General features: G+C 41.7%; 3 protein-coding genes across 5 annotated transcripts; 1 reads left to right on the top strand and 2 right to left on the bottom strand.

Moving 5' to 3' along the window:
- Nucleotides 1–215: 215 nt before the first annotated feature.
- LOC135614583 (transcription factor bHLH63-like) lies at nt 216–2,606 on the bottom strand. 2 transcript variants are annotated; one of them, XM_065112089.1, is made up of 7 exons: nt 2,120–2,606; nt 1,663–1,881; nt 1,449–1,583; nt 1,273–1,344; nt 873–1,100; nt 687–786; nt 216–433 (listed from the first exon to the last, which is right to left on the bottom strand). In XM_065112089.1, exons 1-6 carry the CDS (start codon nt 2,474–2,476, stop codon nt 697–699), a joined length of 1,101 nt encoding a protein of 366 aa, XP_064968161.1. In that variant the 5' UTR covers nt 2,477–2,606; the 3' UTR covers nt 216–433; nt 687–696. The 2 variants fall into 2 exon arrangements, with proteins under 2 accessions (XP_064968161.1, XP_064968162.1); XM_065112090.1 differs by having other exon boundaries at nt 873–1,082; nt 2,120–2,601.
- Nucleotides 2,607–7,810: 5,204 nt separating this feature from the next.
- Nucleotides 7,811–13,507, top strand: LOC135582620 (uncharacterized). Of its 2 annotated transcripts, XM_065112091.1 has the most exons (7): nt 7,811–7,977; nt 8,168–8,262; nt 9,632–9,732; nt 11,552–11,621; nt 12,373–12,400; nt 12,483–12,543; nt 13,119–13,507. In XM_065112091.1, the coding sequence occupies exons 1-7, from the start codon at nt 7,965–7,967 to the stop codon at nt 13,228–13,230; spliced, it is 480 nt and encodes a 159-aa protein (XP_064968163.1). In that variant the 5' UTR covers nt 7,811–7,964; the 3' UTR covers nt 13,231–13,507. The 2 variants fall into 2 exon arrangements, with proteins under 2 accessions (XP_064968163.1, XP_009403913.1); XM_009405638.3 differs by lacking the exon at nt 7,811–7,977 and having other exon boundaries at nt 7,984–8,262.
- A 295-nt stretch (nt 13,508–13,802) lies between these two features.
- Nucleotides 13,803–14,746, bottom strand: LOC135613770 (zinc-finger homeodomain protein 6-like). The gene is made up of 2 exons (XM_065110808.1): nt 14,669–14,746; nt 13,803–14,258 (listed from the first exon to the last, which is right to left on the bottom strand). The coding sequence occupies exons 1-2, from the start codon at nt 14,744–14,746 to the stop codon at nt 13,803–13,805; spliced, it is 534 nt and encodes a 177-aa protein (XP_064966880.1).
- Between the last annotated feature and the right edge of the window lie 1,275 nt (nt 14,747–16,021).

Consider the following 16,021-nt stretch of genomic DNA (forward strand, 5'->3'; position numbering starts at 1 on the left):
CTGGGCATATGTTATCCATGGGTACATATAGTCTGCAAGGAGCTGAGCCTGAGTACACTGCCTGCCTAACATCAGGTAAATGTTAGTAGCTAGCAACCAAAAGGCAGAAGCTGTATGATATTGGAAAGCAGGGCTTTAGGTGATATCATTGTGATGAACCTGAATGATGATTATTAACGGAGACTATGTGATTATGGTGAGTACCACTGACGAAATGCAGAACCAATTGGAGTCCTATTGGAAGGTAACAGGAACATGGTCGATATCATGCACGTTGGTTCGCATTGCTGCAGCATGAATGAATACAATTACAACAAATATTTACGGCGAGCAATCTCTGGGCCTCAGCGGTAGGAGCATGCATATACTCAGACTCCAAGGACGAGGATTAACCATCACATCTCCATCTTGAGATTGTTAGGTAAGACACTTCCTGCAAGAATTTTCGACGTCGATTAGCTTGAATGATCACCCACAAGTAACTATTCTTAACTCCGAAGGAAAAAAGGAATAGAATGCCAAAATAATCTAGCAATTTGCAACAAGATTTTTCCTTCCCCCTCCCCAGTCAAACATCGAAAGCGGAGTATCTGTATGAAGCCAGGATTTCTTCGCTGATCAGAAGCACTTCTCTTGTTGTCATCCGATGCATCATAATGTTCTTGGTACAAGATGAGAGCCTTTACCTTCTAATGATTAGAAGGGGAGGGCTGCCCCTCTTCCTTGCTGGAAATCCACGCCATACAAGCTTTGCAGGTTTGTACTCCAAACAGAACACCCATTGACCTGAAATGGCCCCCCGTGAATATATTACCAAAGATGCACAGGACTCACTAGTGGAATGCTCTGAACATGTTTAACCGAAGTATTACATCAAAAGATGAACCAAAGGATGCATCAGGCACTGCTACTGGTGGATTGACGGTCTGCCGAAGCACTAAATCCGAAGAATCCATGAACGTGTCGAGCCCGGAGCAAGGATGAGGTTGTTGTAAGGTGTCGAATCGAAGGTAGGATTGGTCCAGCAGCTCCGACGACATGCCGATCATCGCAGTGCTGCCTGATTTGCAAGACGGATTTATCTGCACCAGCATCGGGAGCTGTCAGAACAACAGCAACATGAAAACTTCCGGAGACCAGTAGAGATGCAAGCTTTTAGGCTTCAGCAGCAGTCATAAGGGAATCATGTCTGAATAGGCTTTCATTATTGTACTGAATCGCTCTGTTAACTCTCAAGGATCAAATGATGGATCAGATAATCCAAGACTTTACCTCTCTACCGAAGATGTTGTCGATGTTGATGTCCATCAATGGGCTCGCGGTAGCAAGTTTCATCGACAAGAACTGTCGAAAGCCATGTACCAAAAAAAAGAAGAGTGTCTGTCAAAACAGAGCTCAGAATTGTCGGTCTTTTAAGGAGAAGACATGTGGTGGTAATTCTCAAGTACCTCGACTTGTCTTTGGAGAGACTGGACATAGTTAATGATCTCATCTAGCATACCAGCTTTTCCCGTTATCTTACTACATCCGGGCACCAAATCCTGGAGGTACTTCATCCTCTGGCTGATCCTCTCCCTTCTCACCTGCACCACCAGAGGAGAAGATTATTAGGAGACCAACGACATAGGATTTGGGAATATGGCGAGGCAGATCACAGCATACTCTTTCGGCCAAGCTATGACTGTCAGTGGCCTGACCCCGGCGAGCTCTGACATGAATGCAGTCGGTCTTCGGAGGTTTGTCATTCTTCTTCGAGGCATCTCCAGATGCTGCTTCCTTCTTGTTGGGTTGCCCCGTCTCTGAGGTTGCCCCTCCCCCCGTCTCTTCTTTAATTCTCTTACAGCTGCTGTCACCTTTGCCACCTCCACCATTCTCCTTTTGCTAGAATGAAAGAATTATGTCAGCCTTGAGTTGATGATAGACATCGATAGAACATAATGATGATCAAATTTCATGGTCCTTTTCCCAACCAGGACCTCACGATACGCATAGAGAAATCACATCTTTAGCACTCGGTGTCGGAAAAGCTGTTCTTTATGACCGACACCAGAGCTCAGATAATTCTTGAATTTAGGGCATGCTGAGAAGTAAATATAGAAACTAGGAGTATGTCGTTTACCTTTGATCTGGGAGATTTATCTGTCTTCCTCTTCCTTGAACTGTTGCTGCTTACGTTAGTAATACTTGTTTCCTCAACATTAGCAGCACCATGAACGGGATAACGAATATTAGCAAGATCAGGCCATCCGTTACTGAAACAGTCGATCGATCCATGAACGTCGCCGTGGTTCGCGTTCTTCTCCCCGCCGCTGCCACTGGGAAGCGCCTGGAAGGAAGTCTGCATCTGCCTGCAGTAGCCGCCGCCGCGAGGATTATAATTTGACTGCTCTCGGCCCTGCTGCTGCCAATTCAGCAGGCACGCCCCTTGCCTCTCCAGAACCGAGAGATCAACAGGAGGAGCTCGTAGGCCCTGCATGATCTTTGAAGGCTCTCTTCGAACGCTTTCAGACAGCTCTCGCCCTATAGCCTTCTGAGGACCTTTATATATATACAACAAATGGACTGGGGGAGTGGATCAAATGATCATGGAGAGGGGAAGGAAGGAGTAGACGGAGGTGAAATCAGAAATGATCCAAATGGGAGGAGGCCAGTTGTTGCCAGTGAGCCTCGCTTCGACCGGTGGGTCCACCCTGACGTGACCGACGGCGTGGCTGTGTCTCAGAAATCCAAGCCGGATAGAGAGAGAGGCGAGATAGGCTGGGGCCGAAGAAAGGGCTTCCACATGGCCTCGGCCGCCGTGGCACGTCCAGATCCAACCGTTCTTCCACGCCGGCCCGCCGATGCCGGCTTCGACGCCGAAACGCGATGTGAAAAGCCCTGATTTCCATGCAACACCGGCGGGACACCCATCCCCATGCAGAGGCAGCATCATGGTGAGGGGGTAGTTGGCCGATGCTGATGCTGTTTAGTTCGGATGAGTATGACACATTGAGGCTGGATTAGGCTAATCATGAAGGGGCTCTCTTGCTTGTTGAATTGTTGATTTCAAGATGGGATGGAAACCCAACATTCAGGGTCTCCCCTGATTGGCATTAAAGTCTCGCGGAATAAGGTTTTGCCATAAAGCTCGCAAGATACTATCACGGACGATGTGATACTAGGAAATCTAGCCTTTGCATAAAAATGTGTGTGGTAAATGGTTAGCTTAGGTGATATCCGTCGGGGCGCATGATTTGACATGCACTCGAGACTTGTCGGCTCTCACGTGAGTTCACCAAGAGAAATATAGCCATTGGACTCGAGAGGTGAGAGAGAGAGAGAGAGTTTGGAATTGTGGCAGTGAAATAAAACCCCGCAGGAGATGCGGCAACGACTTGCAGCTCTCGTCGTCCCCACACTCCCCGTCCGCTCCTCTTCTTGTCGCTAATTTCCAACCATAAATGTCCCGCTATTCTCTGGCCCATAAATGGCATATCCACCTCTCCTTTTCTCCTGACTCAATAGAACAGCTAAACAAAGAATGATTTGTAGGAATCACTTCTCCCTCGACATCTCCCCTGTTCTCAGCCGCTTCAATCTCGTGACGAGGAATGAGACAATCATTGACACCTTTGGCATCTCAGGGTTCTTATTTCGACTAAGTTTTATCTTAATTCACTAAAATCCACCTCTCTCTCTCTCTCTCTCTCTCTCTCTCTCTCTCTCTCACGCATGCAGAGCTTGCTGTAGCTACCTCTCCTGGTTCTTCGTTGTTCTAATCTTGTGCAAGGGAATGGGACGGATTCATTGAACACTCCCAGTTTAACTTTTTTTCTTTTTAGCAAAGCATCTCCAGAAGAAAAAATATAGCATAGTCTTTGTCGTCCGTCTCTAGCTTTAGTTGGAGGGTCAAGGATAGATGGGAGAAAGCTGACGGTGAACGCCATGCTCCTGCATGTGGCACGATGCGTAAAGCAGCATCCTCCATACGTAGCTTTGTTGCCAATGTCTGGTCTGAGAATTTTTAGCTGTGCACTTCAGCATGATTCATCAATTTCTGCTCGCGTATAGGCACATCCCTTTCGATCATAACATACATAGCGTTCATCAGTTGCCATCTCGTGATAACGAGAGAAGTAGGTTGTGGTGCAAAGGAAAATGACACTGTTTCAGACCAGCATACCAATTAATTCCATTTAAAGTGATGTTTTCACGAGAAATAATATATATATATGCTCCAGCGGTGACTTTGGTAAATTTGGCACAAGACATAGCTATCTTCTCCATTGCAGATAGAATGGTCGGACATGCAACGAATTGATTGCTCGACTAAAAGTAAATTTCTATATGAACATAAGCAATTTACTCCTTTGCTTTCTCCCCATGGATTCATTAAAATGGTGAAAGAAGAACAGGCACGTCTCTTTGTTGGTTTTGGTGTCATATTTCTGTCCCAAGTATTAGTAGATTCATGCAAATATCATTTATCTCACGTTTCCAAACCTGCTTCCTTCTCAAGTGGAATCTACGCAAATAAAAACCTGAAACATCTAAGAAAGAGATCTATTGCTCATGCAGAAAGCACTGCTACATGACAGGATAAGGTGGAGAGAGTCTGGCCATATAGCACCACTAAAAGAACGCGCGTCCTTCCGCCTGTGTGGGGCTCCCTCTATCACTTGGACGGTCCTATCTCTGTAGTGAAGGGTTTAGTAGTGAAATAAATGGTGGGAGGTGACGTTGTGGAAGGAGATGGAGACGAGGTGTAGCGGTGGATACAGAGGAATTTAAACAGATATATAAATGCTTGGGGAAGGAACATTTATGGTTTCAAGCAATGCGTGGCTTGGATTTTTTTTCTTTATTTCCGAGGCTTTTCTCTCTCCTTTGTGCCGATAAATGTTGGCTTCAATGTCTTGCTTCTTCTGAGTGCTCCGTAGGACGGGGGGAAAGGGCTGACAAAAGTCAATTTTACGAGCAAGTCAACGTCACGTTTAAGCGATCTTTCTCTTGGGATGCATCGAGCAAGGCACTATAGTGTAACAGTGAATACATGCCAATTGGTTTCACGAGAACACTGGAGCTATCGACAGTCTGAACAGAGTCTCTGTTCTTGCCGATGCTCGCTCTGAGTCTGCGATCTGAGTACATGGCATTGTCTTGGCAAAGAATTTGGAACATCTCCTTGTCTTTTCTTCTTCAAGATAAATTACTGAAAGGGAGATCATCTCCCTGCATAAAGAGGTGACTCTTCACTCACAAGGCTGTCTCGATCGGACTACTGGTCGCTTCACCGCTCTTTTCTAGTTGGCTTGCGTTAGACTAAAGCAGCTGCATGAGATGCTCAGAACCGGTGCTGCCATCGGAGGGCACGGGCACCTGACAGGAATAATCTTTACATCCTGACATTAAGCTGGGAATGCCTGAAAGCATTTGCAACCTCCACATAAGACAACAAGAAAACTCCAGGTCGGGACTAACTAGGAGGGTTGAGTCGAGTTGGTCCATGGCTTCCTGTGGATCGTAAGAGTTCCTGTGTCCCATCTGTTGAGAACTCGGGTACCGACCAGGTCAGGGACAACCCCGCCATGGAGGTTGTTCATCTTGGCACAAAATGCTTTTTAGCTTCATCCATCCTCCATCGACCGCACCCTCCTCCCTCTTCTTTCATTCAGACGATCCAATCCTATCAGCTCGATCGCTTGGTGTGTGGCACTGCATGTTTGGTGGGCTCTCCTACCCCTTCTACTTGTCTTTGCCCGAAGGAGGTGGACCAATCGAGGATCCATGCCACATGATGTTGTTGTGGAGTGGTGTATTATTGGCACCATTTCACACGAAGGCATTACATGTGTGTTGAACAGAGAATAGACAGAGAAATATAGTGGAGGAAGTGTCGCACAATGTCTAGTGACAATGGATGTAACAAAAGAGCTCGGAGCAAGAAGATGAAGCCATGATCCGTGTCACTTCTTGATAATTTCGCTAGCTCCAATGTATCCAAATAGACATCGTTTTGCTTTCTGACTCACTTTGTTAACATCCGTCCAGCTTCAGGTAAGTCGAATAACCAAGTAGATGAGGATATCTTCAATGGATAGAGATCAAATAAGTTTGAATGTGAAGCAGTAGAGTAGACCAAACGGGCAGTGGAGAGATGTGAGATTGTCGGGAGGGTCTCTGCCACCCACTTCCACGTGGTCTTGTCTCCAATTTTTGTGGCCATGGAGGCCATCATGTAACTCACCACTGAACCAACTTCCATCCACCCTCGCCTTGTCAGAACCTCATTCCCATGGATTATATTCTTCCATTGATCTGAGACTTCGCTGTGGCTTCAAAGACCAGCTTCAAATGGCATAGCTCGAACCAGAATACCAATCCCAAAAAGAAGCTTAGGTAAAAGAACCAGACTTACAAGCAGCTTCTCTTACGATCCAAGAACAAAGAATTATCCAACTGAGGACGTATGGCTCTTACTCCCAATACCTTATCCCGATCTTGCGGAAACCAAATCGATCGTTCTGAAAGATCATATTCTGATATGCATATAAACATGAACCGTGAGGTGTCACTCTCATGCAACTAATGGACGTAATGCACAAACACCTGGATGTTTCAGAACCCGACTCAAGGTGGAGATGCAATGGAATGGATATGGATAGTCGTAAGCCCAGGAAACTGCCACTCACTAGACTCCACCATCATGGGAAGCCATTGTTGTTCTTCATAATGCGTTTGTCCATATCATGAGCTTTTTATACACTAAGTTTGAGCCATGTTGGAAGGATTATTGGGTTACGAAATCATGATATATAGATAGAATCAACGAAAAGATTAGACAAAAAAATATAAAGCAAACACAAACGATCTAATTGATAGCAAATAAGATTTTCCTAACTATATGAGGAAATCCTCTATTCGATCCTCCTTCCTAATCTGTATAATCTAACCAAGATTTGACTAATATTGACTAGAGTAGATCACAGTCAACGGTCAACTTCCTGTTCTCTGCAGTTGCTGCCGCGAGCACAGTGGCATGCCGGTGGAGGACTCCCCAGAGAAGAAGCTTCAACGTCGGGCAGTTCTTGGTCGGGTTTGGGCTGGAGCAGTAGGAGATCTTTCTCACGTCTTCCTCCCGGCTTCTCCTTCCAAACTTCTCCTCTCTTATTCTTTCCTGAAGCGACGCGGGTGAAGGCACACGGGCAGCGGCGGTGCGCTGTGCGAACGCAGGCGCGGGGCCGGGGAGAAGTTGACTACGGTCAACGATTCGACTCGAGCCGGAATCGTTGCATGGTAAGGATGACAGTGAGTTGCATGGGTCTGGCAAGATGCCTACTGAAGAGAGCCAACGACGTTTGGATTCAGCTAACACCGTCCGGAAGATTCCATTTCACGTCAGCTTTTGACAATCTGTGATAGATTTAGTTGGGAATGAGCCCGATCCACAGTCAAACATAACTAAGATCAACATACGAAATCATGATTTTAGTGGCCATTCAATGATTTCTCATGAACGATCAATTGTGGTGTCATGAGATGATCCTCGTCCTGATGCAATTTATGTATGCAACACTTAGGGATTTCAAGAATCCAACAAAGCAGTATATTCTTCTTCTTGCTCTAGAAAACAAGGGGTACAGAGAACACGCTCCCTATATCTCCTACGATGATGATGATTGGGCAGGTAATTGACATGACATTATTTAAGAAAATAATTGAAATATATTTTTACGAATTTTAAATCGATGTGATATTTTCTAGAAATTAGAACATTAATTTTCCTTTTGTATCTTTGTATTCTTATGCAGATGGATACACTTAACCATGGAGGGCGATCAAGCGGTCACGAATTTTAAGGGCAAAACTGGGATCAGAAAGATCTCCGCAGCCACGGCTCCGGCACCAACACCGGCGCTAAAAAGCGAAGCAAGTCGAGAAACGTATCGTCCGACTTGTGGAAAGATTGGAAATCACGCGGGAGGATGGAGTCAGAGGGTAACATTAGTGCTACGAATTATGTAGTAGAAGAGGAACCCTAGTCGATTCTCTTGTTCTCCTCCTCCCTCCCCAAAGATCTCCAATTCTTCTCGGATTTCAAACCACTCGTTTAATCTCGTCATTTTGAAGTCGCTTCCCTCCTGATCTTGATCTATTCTGACGCGGATTTGGAAAATGGGTTTATCAGGGCAAAGGGCGGCCTCGAATCCCTCGGCCATGCTTGCAGCGCTCGTAAGCAAGAGGGATAAGCTCCAGGACGAGCTACGGGTTATCGAAAGACAAGTAGGTCCTCGTTCTTGGCTTCTCTTCTTTTCTCTTCCCCGGATTTCTTTTAGATTACCGACCTATGATCTCAATAATAAAAAAAAAAGGATCTTTGTGGGTTTTTTGGCGAAAAAGCTTTGATCTTTGCCCTAATTAGCAGTATTACTTTTTAGGCTTCAGTGGTATCTGATTTGGATTGTGTTTGGTTCCTTGTGTTTCGTCAAATTGGTTGGGAAGAACTGGGCGTTCTATATTCCTTTTATGTGTCTCCTCGAGAACGAGGGTTTCATGCTTTATTTCGTTTCCCATTCTATGATTCAAGTGTTGCTAAGAATCTTAGCGGCAACTGAATTACTCGTGCCTCTTATTCTCTCTTGTCGTACCCCTTGTTTGAACTTCTATTTTCTCAAAAGAAGTGGTTGGGCTGAGAGCATTTTGCATATAAAAATTAAAAAGGAAATTGGGCTTCATAGAATCGTATCCAAGAGCAATGATCCGCAGATTGATAATGGCAGTCGATATGCTGTCCAAATTATTTAAGGAATGGCTATTTGTGTAACTTTCTTCTATAACACAGAACGAGGAATGTTCTTTATGGTAAATAAGCTTCCAACATAAGCAGGGGTGACATTTTAAAGTTTGAATATGCTCAATTGATGTTGTCAATTTGTGATATTTCTTCAAGTGAAAAATGTATTATGCCAGCATTCTGGTTCGAAAGAGAGAGCCAATAGTGATAGTACAAAAACAAAAACAAAAAAATTACTGACTTAGTTTTCTTGATCTGGAAACTTTGACAACCACTTTTAAGCTTGATCGTCTTTACTTATGTAGTGTGTCATAAAGCAACTACTGCCAATATGTATGGCAAACCCAACCTATTTGCATAATATCTTCCATGTGTTTTGGAAAGTGTGAAGAAGCTCTTTTAATTGTTTAAGAAGCTGGAGGGTTGCAAGGGATCATGCACTAGTAGTCTGAAAACTTCCATTAAACTTTATTAAATGCATATGTTATCACTAAAACCTTGGTTGGGATATGAAGATATTTCGCATGAAGATTATTTTCTTGATATAAGCATTGATAAGTCTTGATTTTTTACTGTATTAAGTTAGAAGTGAGTTCATTTACCTTTGTGCAACTTTTTTTTATCTGACTAAATAGTTTTTTTCTTGATGTCATGATCTGGAAATATGTCCACGATCTGATCATATGTTCTGGAAATTAATAACTGGGAGGAAATTTCACCATTACCTATGTTTTTTTTTGTTTTTTCGTTTTGGGCAAACATGTACTTCGTCCCATTAGTTGCAATGGGTATTCATGGTTTTTTGGTTGAATATCAATTATTAATTGCATCATCACATTTTCTGCTGTACTCTGTTAGGTCTATGACCTAGAAACTACATACCTACAAGACTCAAACCAGAATGGAAGCGTGCTGAAAGGTTTTGAAGGTTTTTTATCATCATCAAAGGGCACTTCTAAGTAAGTTTATTGCAAAATGCTTTTCCCTTCCTTTGTAACTCTTGGGACTTCTTTGTGGTTGTTCCGGTCGGAGACTCATTTCATGGGGAACCTCCGAAGTGGCTCTATTTCATTATATTCCATCTATAGTGTAATTCCATTCATTTAATGTCCCTTCCCTTCCACATCATTCACATTCATTGGCATATGATTTGTTATTCATAGTATATATGCTTCTGCATATGGAAGGTTAAGAATTCATCATATAATAATCGAGAAATCACAACGGAGAAGAAAAAAGTGATCCTAAAATTTGGCCTAACACATATTTTAATATTCCATAGAAAATATCTTAATTCATCGAATGATCATGTTCACTTGTTCTCGTGGAATATGCGCCAGGTATCTCATAGAAAATTCATAATCAATTCCTAGGGATGTCATGAAGTTCTTTGGTTTAGAACATTCCTTTTCTATTGATGTACCTGTACAATCAGTCGTATGCCTTGTGAAAAAGTTTTCTAATCTGCCCTACTTCTAGGATTGCCAACTAATTGGACATGCCATTACATAACAAGGAGAAAAACTGCAAGTATGTATAGCTGTGAATTAGATGCTAAAGTAGGATTCAATTTATGTGATTTTGGTTTTTGTTACTATTTTATTTAACTAACTGTTTTATCCAAACTTGCTATCTTTTGTAATTTAATCCTTCAAATACCATGTATATCACACATGGAGTTCTAACTTTTTCCTCTTGCAATGGAGAGGAGCACTACTATTTTCTACACATGCCTATATTTGTGTGATTGTGTATCTGAAAATTGTTTATTGTAAGTTCGAAATCATTGGTATGTTTGGGCCTGTGTTTTAAGCATTGAGGTTTATCTGGCATATCTTTGGAGTACATCATGGTCCCAACCAGGTCTGACAGGCAGGAGTACCATGGTACAGGGATTTTTTTTATTTTTTTAAGGTCTGTACGGATCGGTATGTGCTGGCCTGCATTTAGTCTGGTACAGTTACCATTAGTGTTTTACAGACCTTGCTGGAAACTTCTTGAATATAGCTAGAAATTATTGGGTATACCAGATTCAGATATTTCCTTCTTTTAAATCATCAGATCAATCTAAAATTTGAAATCCTGAATGATAGTTATAGCTGAAATATTGCATTAAGTGTTTCTCAGTTGTAATATATCATTCTGATGCATTGTGGTGTTTAGGACAGTAATGATGCCTTCTTTGCAGGGAAATAGAAATAAAAATTACATTGGCAATTGTATGTTCTAAATGAGCTTCCTCACTTGGTTCATATGGCATTTTAATGCATTCTTAAATAATAGGCAGGGATAACATTCTCATGTAGATAAGGAAAAGCAAGTCGAGGTTTATAATTTTTTCATTTGTATAAGATCAAACAAATTTGTGTGCACCAAGAAAATTGTGTCTTAAATTCTGACATTGGGGTTGTGCTCTTAATGTTTGGGCCTTGGACCTTCTTTTCCTTAATGTTTATATTGAAATAAGGCATACGAGAAGCTACATATTTTGAATTTGTTTGATCATGAGAAAAATGATGGCCTTGTAAAAATTGACTATGCAGCAGAAGTTTAGGTTGTTGCTTTATTGAATCCTTCTGAGGTCACTGTCTAACATCTGCAAATACTGTTTTTATTTACTTATGTTGCTTGAGCATCCATCTGCATGTTATGGGACACCATTTTTTTTCAGAATTCCTAACATTTACAAGAGCATACATACCACAAACTTCAATGTATAACCTTTTATATGATGTCCACTTATTCTAACAATAATATTATTTGAAATTATGTTTTCAGCATGAAACGTTCCAGAAAGTTTCAGCCTGAAGACAGGTTATTCTCCTTGTCATCGATTACCTCCCCAGCGGTATGTACTTCTGAAATAGCCCTGGTTCGAGTGTCAATTTTATGCAGCTCAAAGTAAAACTTTAATTAGAATCAGAAAATGATAGCACTAGATTTTCTATAAGTTATATCTGATTTATTTTATCTGAAAATTCTGCCCACTATTCTTATATATATGAAGTTAGATATGTTTTAACTCTTATCACAACATTTTTATGAAGTTTTATCTGAGTTAAAATATATAAAACCTGTGGTCTTGTGGTTCAAATCTGTCCTCCTGTGGTCTTGTTTCACTCTATCCTTCCATCTCTGAACACATTTGGGGTTTAATCCACATGTGGAATATGATTGGCGGACTGCTTCATTAGAATATTACATTATGGCCAAACATGTGATATTTGGTCAATAATGCTTTGGTGGCTATGTGGGACTAACTTGGCATGTCTGAAGATAAAATTGACCTTGCATGGGTCCCATGATTACCCACAGGGAAGCCACCTCGAACATGAGCAGTAATTACCAACGTATGAGGCACATGAAGTACGAGTTATAGCATACATGCACATCGTGCAACATTGACGTAAATAAATTTGTAATCCCATGTGCATATTCAGCATGCATGAATTGTTTCCTGCAACTTCTTAAAAGTCTATTGGGTAAAAGGATGATCACCTTCTCCCTAAAAGGGCATGCCTTGAATAGTAAGGATGACCGCCTTCAATGTTATGCAGAGATAAGCAAATCTAACCTTTGACCTTGTGCTTGTGTTTTAGGTTGAAGAACATGTAGCTGGCCGAGATGGTGAGTTTTCATCAGACAATATCCAAATTACTTTCTAGCAAACAAGCTACAATTGAGCAGTTGTTTTTTTGTCTATTTATAGATGGAAGGTCTGAATATGGTCCAGGTCGATCAAAAGGTGGAGGTACTCCTGCAAATGGACAGTAAGTACACTAACTACTACTGATGCACCTATAGATATGGCAAGGACGTGTCAGAGGCAGTTGGAGGGCAGCATAACTTGTTCCTTTCTGTTGTATTATAATTTGACGAATTCAGAAAAGATTTGATGAGATCTTGAAACCCCATGTTTGATTTTTCAAATAGTTTTGAGGTGCTCTTTTTCCAATGTTGGAATGTCATTTGAATAGGGGGTCTCTATTTAACTTTGCCATCTACAAGGCTTATAGTACTATAGCCATTTTCTGTATTACCAGATACAACTGGATAGCCTTCATGCAGTCAAGAGATTTGTTCAATCTAGAACTGCCTCTGGCTGATAATTTTATGCAACTTATGGTCAAGTTGTATATTTTTCCAAGTAGTGCACTGCAGACATTGTTGTGAAAATTTTCCCATTATGTTTGACGTAATCATATGCTATTACAATTTCTAGATTTTATTCTGAATAAATTTTCTTATCCTTAGCATGATGTACTCTTTCTCAATTAGTCTTGGCTAACATTCTTATTCCACGGTTCATGTGACTAATGGATATCTTGTATTCCATTTTTTCCAGAGGAAAGCCAAAGAAGGGAGGAAGAATTGCTTCAAGAGAAGGCAAAAGGCTCAGACCTTCAAGTGAACAGGAATTGGATGATGAAGAAGATCTTGATATGAGTTTGAGATGATTGTTGTAGCACTAGTTTACTTTTTATGTTTGGTAATTTATGGGCTATGTTGACTAAGGCTTTGCTGAAATCCTCCACAGCTGATGTCTAGACTCGGACTACTCTTTGGTCCATCTGCCATTCCACTTATTCTCACTGACGTTTCATATCTTGATGCTGGACCTGATAGAATCTAGACGAGTGGACTATAAATTCTCTTCTGTGTACCAACTTGAGAAATATGTTGTATTCTGATGCTGCACAGAAGTTTCTATTGACTCACTCATTCGATCACCAACCTGAGAAACCATGTCATCCTGTTATTTGTGCATATGCTTTGATGCATCATCTACCGATCTCCAGTAGGTTATTCATCCAACTCGACCAAGCTTCCTAGATTCAAAATGGTAGGTTTGATGCTCATCTTGCCCAGTATTTGTAATCCGATCAAATATTCCATTACTGCGTGCTTATCAAGCTCTGCTTTGTGATCAAACTACAAGAGCGACAGGAATCAAGTAATGGCTACTGCAGATCATGCCATTGCTTTTCTGATTTAGAAGAGGAAAAAGAAACAGCAACATGAGCAAATTTCAGACGGCTTTTCTTCTCACACTCCCTCGATCGTCCGGTCTTTCATGGTGCAGCTGCTGCTCCACCTCCTCTTCCTGCTGCTGCTGCTGTTGTTTCCTAGAGTTTGCTCTTGTTGTTATGAACACTTTCCTGCGGACGCCAACCTCGCAGCAGAATTGCTCCACCGCCGCGCCGTCCTGCTCCGCGAAGGCCAGCATCCCCTCCTGCTGCTCAGCCGTGAATTTAGTCCTGATCCTCTTCCTCGACACGATGAACTGATGCTGCTGATGTTGCGGCGGGGGCGGCCCGTCCATCAGCTCCTCGCTCGACGACTCCGTCGCCGCTCCCACACTTGCACCAATGCTGTTCCCGGTCTGCAGCAGAATTCCGGACGAGCGGGATGGCTTCAGGTTGTGATAGTGAGGAGTTAGAGGCGGAGGGAGCAAGCGAGGGATTCTTCCACGGGTGTTGCCATTCTGAAGGTGTCACAGCGAAGTCTCAAGTCGGTGTCGCTCGGATGGCAACCGCAAGCGGCGCAGTCGAGCGAGTCGTCGCTGGATGGCATGAACTCGCAGCAGCCATCAAGGATGTCGCCACCGAGGCTGGTGACACAAGGATTTGAATCTCAAATGTTCGATATTTCCCTCATGAATATAAACATCTAAATGCATCATAGCATCAAAAGTGTAATATTATATTCTTGTAAATCTAAGCATCTAATGTATCTTATGGACACAAACATCCATTATATTTTTTAAGAACCAAAGTATCTAAGGCATATAGACATTCTTTAAGGACCTCTTACTCGAAGTTCATGGTAGGTTAACAACCTTTAAGCCTTCCTTGCTTAGTGTGGGTATGTTAGCATGTTCGGTAGCTCTCTTACCTGAAGTAGGTTGGTCGACAACCTCCGAGCATTCCTTCTTAGATGTAGCAAGGAATCAATTGTTATCTTCTTTAGCATCTCAGCTACTTTAGAGTAGATCAGTCAATGCTTTATTTATAATGTTGGCTACTCTATCACCTAATTACTATAGCAGTTTAGGCAATGTCCCTTTCACTCGATGTGGGTAGACCAGAGTTAATGGTAGATTAGGGAATCCTATAACAATTCAAGCAAGAAAAGTTTACGATTGATATGGAGAGATCAAGAGGTTTTGTTTTGTAGTCGAAATATACAGGCAGATCAGCAGGTTGAGGAATTCTTCCCTACCTAGTGTGGATAGATCAATAAAATGTAGCAAAGGGTCGACAAACTTTGAGAGAGATCCTTATCTAACGTGGGTGGGTAAGTAAGTAGCTAAAGAGCCTAAGTTACATATTGGGAGGTCCATAATGGTTTCTTCCTTTCAAGTATTTGATGTTCTTCCAAAATTATTCATAATGTTAAAAAAGCTATGATACTATATTAGAAAATCTCTTAGAAAGATGATGTGTATCGAGGAGAATAGAGAATCTTTGAAAATTTAAAAACTCTTTTCGGACATAAAAACTTATAATCCCTACCTAAATCTCTATGCCTTTACTCTAATTCATCTCTCCTCCTAAATTATTTATGGATGGATAAACTTAAAACTTTGACTTCTTCTATAATAACGACTCCTAAATTATAATCCTATCAAATAATAAAATTATATATAATCATAAAGTTTAATTTATATTTTAACATCCTCCCTTAAATTAATTTTTATAAAAAATATTATGAAAAGTCTTGAAGCTTGATGCAATCACCTATCACCTTTGATGTTGTTATGGTGTGTAGTGTTTTTGAGCTACACAATCCATGTGCTCAATATGTCTTATTTGTCATGATCAACCGTAAAACCAAGGTTCGTAATATCGTACCATACCGATGTTTCGACTTGGGCTCGGTACCGATGTGGTACGGTATACCGAGCGGTACACTCAAGTGTACCGAGTGGTATACTTAGGTGTGCTGAGTACTGTAGATCTGCTATAGTGTTACAGTACAGTACTATAGTGTACTCGGACCGATAACAAGCGGTCCGCATACCGACAACCTGTCGGACCGGTATGTATCGCCCGTACCGGACGGTACAGTTCGGTACTACAGATCATGCGCAAAACTCTAATTTATCTAAAATGAATCTTATTTAATTTCATGAACCAATCTCTAAATATAAAATTAATATGAATAAATCTAACTTTTATTATTGAATAATCAAATAATGCTTTCTGCATTTCATTTCCCATCTTCGATCCCTATTCTTTTTTCATC

Source organism: Musa acuminata, chromosome BXJ2-6, assembly GCF_036884655.1.
Source record: "Musa acuminata AAA Group cultivar baxijiao chromosome BXJ2-6, Cavendish_Baxijiao_AAA, whole genome shotgun sequence".
Classification (NCBI taxonomy): Eukaryota; Viridiplantae; Streptophyta; class Magnoliopsida; order Zingiberales; family Musaceae; genus Musa; species Musa acuminata.

Bases quoted from the DNA above. Each gene is read 5' to 3' on its own strand.
- LOC135614583 (XM_065112089.1), bottom strand. From the start codon at position 2,476: ATGCAGGGCCTACGAGCTCCTCCTGTTGATCTCTCGGTTCTGGAGAGG. The intron at 1,882-2,119 runs GTAAACGACATA...CTTTCATTCTAG, and splicing joins ATAAATCTCCCAGATCAAAG to CAAAAGGAGAATGGTGGAGG. The intron at 787-872 runs GTAATACTTCGG...GGGCCATTTCAG, and splicing joins CCTTTGGTTCATCTTTTGAT to GTCAATGGGTGTTCTGTTTG.
- LOC135582620 (XM_065112091.1), top strand. The intron at 8,263-9,631 runs GTAGGTCCTCGT...GTACTCTGTTAG, and splicing joins TACGGGTTATCGAAAGACAA to GTCTATGACCTAGAAACTAC. The intron at 12,544-13,118 runs GTAAGTACACTA...CATTTTTTCCAG, and splicing joins GGTACTCCTGCAAATGGACA to AGGAAAGCCAAAGAAGGGAG.
- LOC135613770 (XM_065110808.1), bottom strand. From the start codon at position 14,746: ATGCTAAAGAAGATAACAATTGATTCCTTGCTACATCTAAGAAGGAAT. The intron at 14,259-14,668 runs GTAAGAGAGCTA...TGACACCTTCAG, and splicing joins TGTCGACCAACCTACTTCAG to AATGGCAACACCCGTGGAAG.